Raw genomic sequence first — 13010 nt, 5'->3', positions numbered from 1 at the left:
GAGGTCAGAAGTCCGTGATCGAGATGCCCTAATATTGTTTTCAGTGCAAGCTCTCCCCCGGCTCCCTGAAGGCACTGTCCTTAGATGGTCTGTCTCAGTGGCTCACTCGGGGTTGGGGGTGTGTTTCTGGTCTCTTCTTACAAGGTCACTAATCCTATGTCCACAGGTGCGGACCAACCTGGGAGGAGATACCGTCCTCCATCCTGTTCATCAGTCCTTTCACAGACAGGCTGACAGCGTTCTCACCCAGACCCTGACCCTATTATGACCTTGACCAGTAGATGCCCTCGAATGGGTGTCCATCTCTCTCTGATCGAGTCCATAGGGGCAGACCCCTCCCTGGTGGGTCGCCATCTAAGCACAGCAGTGTATGCTCTCATCGTCTTCCCTTTTCCATCCTTGTCCTCAAATCATGCCGGATGTTCCTCTGTGTGTCCATCACAGTCTCCTGCTGTATTCATTTCTCAGCAGCACAGGCCCCGAGGCGTGTGGATATGGTCAAACCACATGTGGGTGGGTTTACTCACTGCCATCCTCCAGGCTCCCTTTCCTACAGTGTAAGGGGAGCAGGACACTCTCCCCTAGAGGGACCTGCACGAGTCCTTGTTTGGGACAAAGTCACAGCAAACCCTTGGAGAGAACAACCCTTTCCGTGGTGGGGTGACAGGAGAGGGCCCTGTGTACCCTATGAGTCCCGGCAGAGTCAGGGACAGAGGTCACTGCAGGACGGAGCCCTGATATCCTGTCCAGTCCTGCCCCCGGCCCCCTGTCATCCCTCCCACGAAGACCAGCCCCCTCCTCCCCTCCTGCCCCCATGGAGTCCTCCAGGCCACGGACAGCTCCTGGACTTTGCCTCTCAGGCCTTAGTCACTGGGGGTCCAACTGCACTAAGGGGACCATATTCTCCAGCTTAGCATCCCCGTTCCCCAGCCCTGCTGCTGTCCCAGGGAACGTGGTGCTGGCCAGTCCCTAGAAAGTCCTGTGGGTGAATTGGGAGCCATTCTTGGCACCAAAGCTGAGACCCTTTCCCAGCAGGAGAAGTTTGGCCAAGCTCCAAGTCTGTACTACCACAGACCCCCTCACCGCCGCCTGACTCCCTAAGGACTCAGCTCTGCACCCACCATGGGGTCAAGGTTCCCATCCTCCCTCCCCAGAGGCCCAGTGCTTCCTGCTGAGCCCTCATTCCTGGCCAGGGTCCTGCTCTGCACCCGGGGCACCAAAGTCAGGACACTTAGTGCCATGACCTGCACGTGGCCTCTGGACGCCATGATCCATGTTGCTTCCCTGAGAGACTTGGAGCACAGGGCCTGGGGGCTACTGGGGACAGGGTCATCTCAGCTCAGCCCTTTCCCAGTGTCCTGTTCCGCCCTGGGCTGGGCTGGTCTCTCCCAGCATTGCCCACACAGGCCTGTGAGGAGGAACCAGAATCCCACCTCGTCAAAACCACTTAAATTTTAACGTGTGTCTGCGTCTCCCTGGGGGTGACTCGGGGAGTGGTTGGGGGTGAGGGTTTTGCAAGGGGAAGACTCAAAGTCAGGACTCCGGGGACAGGCAGGGAGCAGCTCACCCTGGTGCCGTGGGACGGAGGGCATGGGAGGGAGGTTTTGGCCTCACTTCCCTTTTGTCTGGGTCACTGTGGTACCCATATTGGTCATCATTTTATAGTGGACACCACAGATATACTCAGTCTCGTCCTCAGACTGGATGTTGGCGATGGTCAGGTAGCGGTCAGCCCCAGAGCTGGAGCCTGAGAAGCGGTCGGGGATCCCACCCCGCTTGGTGACGCTTCCGTCACTGGTCAGCTTCATCAGATACCTAGGGGCTTGCCCTACTCTCTATTGATAACACTCAATGTAGTACGTGCTGTGCTCACTGCTCAGGGTGCAGGTGAGCTTGGCCGAGCCTCCCAGGGAAGAAGATGCAGACGGGGTCTCTGTCAGCACAGGCAGAGAACAGAGACCTGCAGACAGAAATGCAAATGTTGGCTGAAGGCAATGACACTGGGCAGGTGACCCTCAGGACTGTGTTGGAGGGAGGGGCTGGGAGGCCCCCGAGTCCCTGGGCCACTCTGACCTGTGTTGAACCAGGAGGGACAGGAGGTAGAAAGGCACCCAGGTCATGGTGGGAGGTCCTTCTGCCAGCTCTGCACTGAGGATGCCCAGCTGGACTGGCCTCTCCAAGTCTCTGTCTTATCCTCTCCCCTTGCAGCTCAAAAAGGGAGGAGCAGGGAAGGCAAATCTACTCCTCCCTCCCCATCCTGTGTCTCAGCTCCTGGCTGAGCCCTGAGCCCAGGGGCCTCACGCTGGGGACTCCCTGGGGTCAGAAGAAGGGCCACGTGTGGGTTTCAGAGACAGATTTACTCTCCTCAAGAGAAGTGTCTTCAGGGAAACGTCAGTCATGCCCTTTGCACTTGAGCCCTCCCCAGGGAACTTGGACCTATGAGGGTGCCAGCCAGGCCCCAAAGGGCCCCTTGGTGCCCCCAAGATGGGCGTCTTCCTACACATGTAGCTACTTTAATAGAATGACAACTTTATTTTTTTTTATTTTATTTTTTTTTCGGTACGCGGGCCTCTCACTGTTGTGGCCTCTCCCGTTGCGGAGCACAGGCTCCGGACACACAGGCTCAGCAGCCATGGCTCACGGACCCAGCCTCTCCGCGGCATGTGGGATCCTCCCGGACCGCGGCACGAACCCGTGTCCCCTGCATCGGCAGGCGGACTCTCAACCACTGAGCCACCGGGGAAGCCCTAGAATGACCACTTTTGAGCCCCCAGTATATGCCAGACCCTTGGTGAGTTTCCTGCAGCACCTCACCTGGCATCATAATAATCCCACAGCGCCCTCTGCTGAAGGCACAACCTCACCCCAGTCTAAAGAGGGGGAGCCATCATTGGGAGGGTAAATGATTTTCCCATATTCCTCCAGACAAGGATGCATGGGTCAAGATTCCATCCAAGGGACTGACTTCAGAGCCTGACCTTTCAGCCCGCTCCCCACCCTGCCCCCTCAAAACCCCCAATACTTTCCTTCATCCTCACTCCAGGCCTCCTGAGCCCCTCCTGTCACCACCCTCTCTCCTGTATTCAGGTGATCCGTATCCAATGTCAATAAAATATTCCTATGGTTCACCTTTCCATCTAGATCTATTCACAAAATATAACTTTATGATTTGTGGGGTTTATGGAAATGATCTCCCTACTGAAAGGGATGACGTGACAGTATTTAATTAAAAATGTACCGACTATTGTCATTCATTTCACAGACTGTAATAACAATGTGTTTAATGATTCAGAACCACCTTTAAAAATGAAGCTTTATTTACTATCTTGTCTTTGAGAAAGAGGTCACAGGGATACATGTATTAAATCTCCTCATTTTGAGGTACCCTCCATATCCCTGGTCTGGGTGGAAAATGGATCAGCAGTTCCTCTCCAGCAAAGACTGTGGACTTAGGACCCTACATCAACTCTTTGTGTGGTGAGTATGTCCTACAGGCACGGTTACCCCAAGGAAACCTCATCCATCTCACCTGCTCTGTCCAACAGGGTGGCCACAAGCCAATGAGGCTTCTGAACGTGCAATGTGGGTGGTCGCAGTGAGATGTGCTGTAGATCTGAAATACCCAGCACATTTCAAAGATTTAAGATAGCATAGTGTAGAATGTATCAATATTTTTATATTTAATTCATATTGAAATGATATTTTCAAGTAATTTAGTTAAGCAAAACCTATTATGGAGACTAACGGCATGGGTTTCTCCTAATTTTTAGAAAGTGTTTACTGGATAATTGAAAATTACATATGTGGTTCAAATAGTGTATGTAATGGATAGGGCAGCACTGCAAAGTCACAATGTCAGTCACTTGTGTCTGAAATAGGAGAGAGAACTTGCTAGCACATTCAGGAAAGGCCATGTCTTAGCTTTGGAAGCACCGTGAGAGGCCACAGGAAGGTGGGGAAGTCCAGGAACTCGGGAGGAGGGACCTCTTTGCTGCCGGGTCTGCCCCGTTCCAGTTCTGACTTGAAACAAGTTGCTCTGCCCTTCATGCCTCAGCTTCCGCATCTGTAACATGGGATATAGTGGGGATGCTTGTTCATTGATTAGTTGTGATTAAACAAGTTAATAAGTAGGAAGAATGCAGATGGGTCTTGATATGTATGAAGCACACAAGAATAGTTATTCCTCTTCCATCTATGAATATCCTTAATCCTTATCCATACACTTAATAGAAAGCAGAGACAGTGGAATAGTGGATGTAGGAATGGGATGGAAGGGAAAGGTCTTGGGTTTAGGATTTGCCACTGACAAAATTTTCTGGCCACACCAAAACACAGAACATATTGTAGGACCTCTAACAATTGCAAGTTGAAGTCCTAACCACCAGTGCCCAAGAGTGGGACCTTATTTGCAAATAGGGTCCATTCAGATGTAATTACTTAAGGTGAGTTCATACTGGACGGTGGGGACCCTCAACCCATTCAGTGCGCCCACCAGGTCTCAGGAGCTCTGTTCCAGGTCACCATGGACACCCTCACCCTCTCCTGCTGGCCTCCTTAGTCTTTCTAAGGCCACTTGGGTCTGGAGCTTAACTGTCCTAAACTCATCAAACTGAGCTTGTTTCAGATTCTAGACCCTGAAATGATGGGCAAAATTTGCTAAGAGGAGACTTTTTCTCAGGCCACATGGGTGGGTTTTCGGCAGGGGATGACAATTCTCATTATTTTTGGGGGGGAGGTCTGTGTTTGATTTTGAATACTTTCTGCTCCTATTTCATCAAGTTCAGTGATCTTCTGCAGCATGTATGTGGTCTCAGTCTCATTCAGTTTATTGTAATCTTAGATGTTGTAGCTTTCATTTGCAGAAATTCAATGTGGATCAGGTTTTTACACCCTGTGTCTCCATTTAACATGTTCAATCATTCCTCAACCTCAAGAACAAATGGACTATAACTATAAAAGTTGCTTTTGTGTCCTTGTCTATCAAATACATCATCTGGGCCATTCAGGGCAAGTTTGGATTACCTGATTTATGTCCTTATTCTGACTCTTATTTTTCTGATTCCTTACAGGAAATTTTTGATATTCAGGTATTGTGAATCTTTCCTTGCTGGGTATGGGATATTTTGTTTCTCCCTATGTTCTTTCTTTCTTATATTTTTTTAGTTTCAACAAAGGTACTTAATCAGAGTTAAATCCTTTCTATACATGCTTTTACACTTTTTTAGATGGCATCAGGGGACACGACCTTGGGGAAACTGTCTCTACAAAGACAGCCCTCCCAGGGAGGGCACAGCTGGGAGATGCCAGGGGCTCCAACATGGGTGTGAGCTGGGTGAGCCCGGAGGAGGGACGTGGTGGCCCCACTCTGTCCACTGTGCTGCTTTGCCTTTTTTGAGTCCCAGTTGTCACGGGATCCTGGAGGTTACAGAGCTCTGACGAGCTGGGTGGTTCTGGGCATGCATCCAAGAGATTTGGGCTCCTGAGTGGCCAGTCAGCACCATGTGGACATCCAGGGTCCACTAGCACTGGGTCTCTGCCCCCTCTGTCTGTCCTTCATTCAGGCCTTATTTCCTCAAGTCAACACCACAGTCCAGACACTGAGACTGCCGGTTCCGTCAGCCCATAATCACTCCTGAGCCCCCTGTGCAGAGCCTGCCTGGAGGGCTGGGAGGAGGGGCAGCCTGGAGTCTAAGATCTTGAGGAACCAGGCAAAACCTGTCACTGTTTTGTTCATAGTCGTCCTGGGGCTGGAGGAGAGTGTGAGCCAGACAGGGAGGGGGTTTGTGTCTCACTTCCCCGTCTGCCTGTGTCACTGTGAGGATAATCACTGCTGTCAGCTGATGCACAGTAATAGTCAGCCTCGTCCTCGGCCTGGGCCCCGCTGATGGTCAGGGTGGCTGTGTTGCCTGAACTGGAGCCAGAGAATCGGTCAGGGATCCCTGAGGGCCGGTTGCTATACCCATAAATGACCAGCACAGGGGCCTGGCCTGGCTTCTGCTGGTACCAGCTAGCATAATAGCTTCCTACGTTGTCTCCCTGGCAGGTGATGCTGGCCGTCTGTCCTAAGGACACGGATACCGCAGGTGGCTGAGTCAGCTGAGAAGAGGCCACAGAACCTGCAAGAGAGGAGAGGAGAGTGAGGGTGAGGAAGAGGGTCTCATCCCTGCCGCCTCATGCCCCCTGTAGCAGCTCCTGTGCTGAGCTGAAGTCTGGACCAGGCTGAGCTCTGGTCACTTTTCGGGCTGAGCCTGGGGGCAGCACCTGTGCAGAGAGTGAGGAGAGGGAGCAAGAGAGGGGTCCAGGCCATGGTGGAGGCGCCCCGAGCTCTGCCTCTGAGCTCACAGCTGGGGTGGGGCCTCTGGGCCTCTCTTATCCTCAGAAGGGGTGTCTTCATGCAAATCTCCTTCCTGCCACCTTTGGCCTTGTGACTGGCTCCCTGCTGAGCAGAGAACAGCTGGGATCCAAGGAGGAGTTAAACAGGGACCTGAGTTCCAGGCCTGAGCCCAGGTCCCCAGAACTCTTTCTGGTGTTTAGAGAGAAAGGCTGCCCCTGCCCCAGCATGTGCACACACCTCCCAGTCTGCTCCTGGGCTTCCCCCTGGGCCTTGGAGACACACAGGCGTCCTCTCTGGGGATGAGGTTATCTTGTGGTGGGCTGGACAGTGCTGGAAGCTGGCACTGTGGGGACCACGGTCATGCTGCTGCGAGAGCCCAGAATTCCAGCAGCAGATACAGGGACACTGGTCATGTACCTCTGGCAGAGTTTTTATTATATTTCTTTAAAGTTTTTTTATTTTTATTTTTCGAAGTATAGTTGATTTACAATGTTGTTTTAGTTTCATGTGCACAGCAAAGTGATTCAAATCAACATATATATCCTTTTTCATTTTATATTTGAAAAAAAAAGGAAAAATGGCTTCCTTATCTAGACCTAGGCAAGAATTCTTGGACTTGACAATATATGCATGATTTGTAAAAGGAAGAAGATAAATTGAAATGTATTCAAATGAAAAGCATTTGTTCTATAAAAGTCCTTTCTATGGATTTGAAAAATCCAGGAAAGTGGGAGAAAATACTTTCCACTCACATATTCATCAAAACACTTGTATATACATTAAAAAATGTGTCAAAACTAATCAATAAACAAAACAACTAAAATCCAAGTGGAATTTGGGAAATGATGTAAACAGACATTTTTTCGGGAATGTACAGATGTCCGATGAGCACACGGGAAGATGGTCCCCGTGAGTCGTTAGGGGAATGTCAGTCACACCCTAAAGAGTTGCCACTACACACCAGTCTGAATGGAGCCGATGGGCTAAAGTAAAAAACAGTGGCAAAACCAATGCTGGCTGCGCAGCACAGGGACCTGTCGCTCAGGTGTTGCTAGTAGGAATATAAAGTGGTACAGCCACCCTAGAAAACAGCTTTGCAGCTACTATAAAACTAAACATGCAATTATGTACAATCTAGGAATTGTACCCTTGGGATTTTATTTCAGAGAAATGAAGACTAATGCTCCCATAAACACCTACATGCAAGTGTTCCCAGCTCCTGTCTTAGTCAGCTCAGGCAGCCATGGAAAAATACCACCCACTTGTTGCTTAAACACCACAAATTTACTTTCCATGCTTCTGGAGGTCAGAAGTCCGTGATCGAGATGCCCTAACATTGTTTTCAGTGCAAGCTCTCCCCCGGCTCCCTGAAGGCACTTTCTGGCTCTGTCCTTAGATGGCTGTCTCAGTGTCTCACTCGGGGTTGGGGGTGTGTTTCTGGTCTCTTCTTATAAGGTCACTAATCATATGTCCACAGGTGCGGACCAACCTGGGAGGAGATACCGTCCTCCATCCTGTTCATCAGTCCCTTTCACAGACAGGCTGACAGCGTTCTCACCCAGACCCTGACCCTATTATGATCCTGACCAGAGAGATGCCCTCGAATGGGTGTCCATCTCTCTCTGATCGAGTCCATAGGGGCAGACCCCTCCCTGGTGGGTCGCCATCTAAGCACAGCAGGGTATGGTCTCATCGTCTTCCCTTTTCCATCCTTGTCCTCACATCCTGATGTGTGTCCTTCTGTGTGTCCATCACAGGCTCCTGCTGTTTTCACTTTTTAGCAGCCCAGGCCCCGGGGCGTGTGGACGTGCCTGGACCTGCATGGGGGTAGGTATACCCAGGGAGAGGTTGGTGGTGAGGGGTTTACAAGGGTGTGATTCAAAGGTCAGGACTCCAGGGACAGACAGTGATCAGCTCACCCTGGTGCCGTGGGACGAAGGGCATGGGCGGGAGGTTTTGGCCTCATTTCCCCTTTGTCTGGGTCACTGGGGTAACCATATTGGCCATCAGTTTTGTAGCTGACACCACAGATATACTCAGTCTCGTCCTCAGACTGGATGTTGGCGATGGTCAGGTAGCGGTCAGCCCCAGAGCTGGAGCCTGTGATGCGGTAGGGGATCCCATCCCCCTTGGTGACGCTTCCGTCACTGGTCAGCTTCATCAGATACCTAGGGGCCTGCCCTACTCTCTGTTGATACCACTCAATGAAGTATGTGCTGTGCTCACTGCTCAGGGTGTAGGTGAGCTTGGCCGAGCCTCCCAGGGAAGAAGATGCAGATGGGGTCTGGGTCAGCACAGGCACAGCACAGAGACCTGCAGACAGAAATGCAAATGTTGGCTGACGGCACTGACACTGGGCAGTTGACCCTCAGGGCTGTGCTGGAGGGAAGGGCAGGGAGGCCCACGAGTCCCTGAGCAAATCTGACCTGTGTTGGACCAGGAGGGGTAGGATGTAGAAGGGCACCCAGGTCATGGTGGGAGGTCCTTCTGGGAGCTCTGCACTGAGGCTGCCCAGCTGGACTGGCCCCTCCAGGTCTGTGTCTTATCCTCTCCCCTTGCAGCTCAAAAAGGGAGGATCAGTGAATGCAAATCTACTCCTCCCTCCCCATCCTGTGTCTCAGCTCCTGGCTGAGCCCTGAACCCAGGGGTCTCAGGCTGGGGGCTCCCTGGGGTCAGAAGAAGAGCCCCGTGTGGGTTTCAGAGACAGATTTACTCTCCTCAAGAGAAGTGTCTTCAAGGAAGTGTCAGTCATGCCCTTTGCACTTGAGCCCTCCCCAGGGGACTTGGACCTATGAGGGTCCCAGCCAGGACCAACAATGCCCCTTGGTGCCCCCAGGATGGACGTCTTCCTACACATGTAGCTACTTCAATAAAATGACCACTTTTGAGCCCCCAGTATATGCCAGACCCTTGGTGAGTTTCCTGCAGCACCTCACCTGGCATCATAATAATCCCACAGCGCCCTCTGCTGAAGGCACAACCTCTCCCCAGTCTAATGAGGAGGAGCCATCATTGGGAGGGTAAATAATTTTCCCAGATTCTCCTGGACAAGGAAGCATGGTTCAAGATTCCATCCAAGGGACTGACTTCAGAGCCTGACCTTTCAGCCCCCTCCCCACCCTGCCCCCTCATAACCCCCAATAGTTTCCTCCATCCCTACTCCAGGCCTCCTGAGCCCCTCCTGTCACCACCCTCTCTTCTGTATTTAAGTGATCCGTATCCAATTTCTATAAAATATTCCTTATGGTCCAACTTTCCATCTAGATTTATTCACAAAATATAACTTTATGATTTGTGGGGTTTATGGAAATGATCTCCCTACTGAAAGGATGATGTGACACTATTTACTTAAAAATGTACAGACTATTGTCATTCATTTCACAGACTATGATAAAAATGTGTTTACCGATTCAGAACCACCTTTAAAATTGTAGTTGTATTCACTATCTTGCCTTTGAGAAAGAAGTCACACGGATACATGTATTAAATCTCCTCCTTTTGAGGTACCCTCAATATCCCTGGTCTGAATGCAAAAAGGATCAGTAGTTCCTCTCCAGCAAAGACTCTGGGCTTGGGAACCTCCGTCACCTCTTGGTGTGGTGAGTATGTACTACAGGCACGGTTACCCCAAGTAAACCTCATCCATCTCACCTACTCTGTCCAACATGGTGGCCAGAAGCCAATGGGGCTGCTGAACGTGCAATGTGGGTGGTCGCAGTGAGATGTGCTGTAGATCTGAAATACCCAGCACATTTCAAAGATTTAGGATAGTATAGTGTAGAATGTATCAATATTTTTATATTTAATTCACATTGAAATGATATTTTCAAGTAATTTAGTTAAGCAAAACCTATTATGGAGACTAACTGCATCGGTTTCTCCTAATTTTTAAAACGTGTTTACTGGATAATTTAAAATTACATATGTGGTTCAAATAGTGTATGTAATGGATAGGGCAGCAGTGCAAAGTCACAATGTCAGTCACTTGTGTCTGAAATAGGAGAGAGAACTTGCTAGCACATTCAGGAAAGGCCATGTCTTAGCTTGGGAAGCACCGTGAGAGGCCACAGGAAGGTGGGGAAGTCCAGGAACTCGGGTGGAGGGACCTCTTTGCTGCCGGGTCTGCCCCGTTCCAGTTCTGACTTGAAACAAGTTGCTCTGCCCTTCATGCCTCAGCTTCCGCATCTGTAACATGGGATATAATGGGGATGCTTGTTCATTGATTAGTTGTGATTAAACAGGTTAATAAGTAGGAAGAACGCAGATGGGTCTTGATATGTATTAAGCACACATGAATATTTACTCCTCTTCCATCTATGAATATCCTTAATCCTTATTCATACACTTAATAGAAAGCAGAGACAGTGGAATAGTGGATATAGGAATGGGATGGAAGCGACACGTCTTGGGTTTGGGATTTGCCACTGACAAAATTTTCTGGCCACACCAAACTACACAAACATATTGTAGGACCTCTAACAATTGCCAGTTGAAGTCTTAACCACCAGTGCCCAAGAGTGGGACATTATTTAGAAATAGGGTCCATTCAGATGTAATTACTTAAGGTGAGTTCACACTGGATTGAGGGACCCTTCAACCCATTCAGTGAGTCCACCAGGTCTCAGGAGCTCTGTGCCAGGTCACCATGGACACCCTCACCCCCTCCTGCTGGCCTCCTTAGTCTTTCTAAGGCCACTTGGGTCTGGAGCTTAACTGTCCTCCTAAACTCATCAAACTGAGCTTGTGTCAGACTCTACATCCTGGAATGATGGGCAAAATTTGTTAAGAGGAGACTTTTTCTCAGGCCACATGGGTGGGTTTTGGACAGGGGATGACATCTCTCATCATTTTTTTGGGGGGGGGGATCTGTGTTTGATTTTGAATAGTTTCTACTGCTATTTCATTAAGTTCAGTGACCCTCAGCTGCATCTATGTGCTCTCCGTCTCATCCAGGTTATTTTAATCTCAGATGTTGTAGTTTTCATTTGCAGAAATTCAATGTGGATCATGTGTTTACACTCTGTGTCTCCATTTAACGTGTTCAATCTTTCCTCAACCTCAAGAACAAATGGACTATAACTATAAAAGTTGCTTTTTCGTCCTTGACTATGAAATACATCTTCTGGGCCATTCAGGGCAAGTTTTTTTTTTTTTTTTTTTTTTTTTTTTGCGGTACGCGGGCCTCTCACTGTTGTGGCCTCTCCCGCTGCGGAGCACAGGCTCCGGACGCGCAGGCTCAGCGGCCATGGCTCACGGGCCCAGCCGCTCCACCGCATGTGGGATCTTCCCGGACCGGGGCACGAACCCGTGTCCCCTGCATCGGCAGGTGGACTCTCAACCACTGCGCCACCAGGGAAGCCCCAGGGCAAGTTTTGATTAACTGAATTTTCTACTTATTCTGACTCTTATTTTTCTGATATCTTACAGGAAATTTTTGATATTCAGGTATTGTGAATCTTCCCTTGCTGGATATGGGATATTTTGTTTCTCCCTATGTTCTTTCTTTCTTATTTTTTTTTAGTGTCAACAAAGGTACTTGGTCACAGTTAAATCCTTTCTGTAATTGCTTTTACACATTTTTAGATGGAACCAGGGGACACGACCTTGGGGGAACTGTCTCTACAACGACAGCATTCACCAGGGAGGGCACAGCTGGGTGCTGCCAGGGGCTCCAGCATATGTGTGAGGTGGGTGAACCCGGAGGAGTGACGTGGTGACCCCACTCTCTCCACTGTGCTGCTTTGCCTTGTCCGGGATTCCAGGGTGTCACGGGATCCTGGAGGTTCCAGAGCTCTGACGAGCTGGATGGTTCTAGGCATCCATCCAAGAGATTTGGGCTCATGAGTGGCCAGTCAGCACCATGTGGACATCCAGGGTCCACTAGCACTGGTCTCTGCCCTCTCTGTCTGTCCTTGATTCAGGCCTTATTTCCTCAAGTCAACCCCATAGCCCAGACACTGAGACAGCCTGGTCCAGGCCGTCCATAATCACTCCTGACCCCCCTGTGCAGAGCCTGCCTGGAGAGCTGGGAGGAGGGGCAGCCTGGGGGGCTCAGATCTTGAGAAACCAGGCCAGACCTGTCACTGTTTTGTTCATAGTCCTCCTGGGACTGGAGGACAGTGTGAGCCAGACGGGGAGGGGGTTTGTGTCTCACTTCCCCGTCTGCCTGTGTCACTGTGAGAATAACCACTGCTGTAACCAGTACCAGTACCACAGTAATAGTCAGCCTCGTCCTCGGCCTGGGCTCTGCTGATGGTCAGGGTGGCTGTGTTCCCTGATTTGGAGCCAGAGAATCGGTCAGGGATCCCTGAGGCACGGTTGCTATCACCATAAATGACCAGCACAGGAGCCTGGCCTGGCTTCTGCTGGTACCAGCCAGCATAATAGCTTCCTACGTTGTCTCCCTGGCAGGTGATCCTGGCCGTCTGTCCTAAGGACACGGATGCCGCAGGTGGCTGAGTCAGCTGAGAAGAGGCCACAGAACCTGCAAGAGAGGAGAGGAGAGTTAGGGTGAGGAAGAGGGTCTCATCCCCGCCGCCTCATGCCCCCTGTAGCAGCTCCTGTGCTGAGCTGAAGTTCTGGACCAGGCTGTGTTCTGGTCACTTTTCGGGCTGAGCCTGGGGGCAGCACCTGTGCAGAGAGTGAGGAGGGGGAGCAGGAGAGGGGTCCAGGCCAT

General features: G+C 50.5%; 1 protein-coding gene and 1 gene segment (V, D, J or C); both read right to left on the bottom strand.

The window, feature by feature from the left end:
• Positions 1-1835: 1835 nt before the first annotated feature.
• Positions 1836-6307, bottom strand: LOC132502460 (immunoglobulin lambda variable 3-19-like). The segment is given in 3 exon segments: positions 1836-1960; positions 5793-6116; positions 6262-6307. Coding segments are annotated over 3 exon segments (495 nt in total).
• Positions 6308-8249: 1942 nt separating this feature from the next.
• Positions 8250-13010, bottom strand: LOC132502458 (immunoglobulin lambda-1 light chain-like). The gene is made up of 3 exons (XM_060118344.1): positions 12965-13010; positions 12540-12818; positions 8250-8647 (listed from the first exon to the last, which is right to left on the bottom strand). Exons 1-3 carry the CDS (start codon positions 13008-13010, stop codon positions 8250-8252), a joined length of 723 nt encoding a protein of 240 aa, XP_059974327.1.

This window comes from Mesoplodon densirostris, chromosome 15 (assembly GCF_025265405.1).
Source record: "Mesoplodon densirostris isolate mMesDen1 chromosome 15, mMesDen1 primary haplotype, whole genome shotgun sequence".
Taxonomy (NCBI): Eukaryota; Metazoa; Chordata; class Mammalia; order Artiodactyla; family Ziphiidae; genus Mesoplodon; species Mesoplodon densirostris.
The sequence above is the reverse complement of the archived record's forward strand: the minus strand, read 5'-3'. Positions and strand labels throughout refer to the sequence as shown.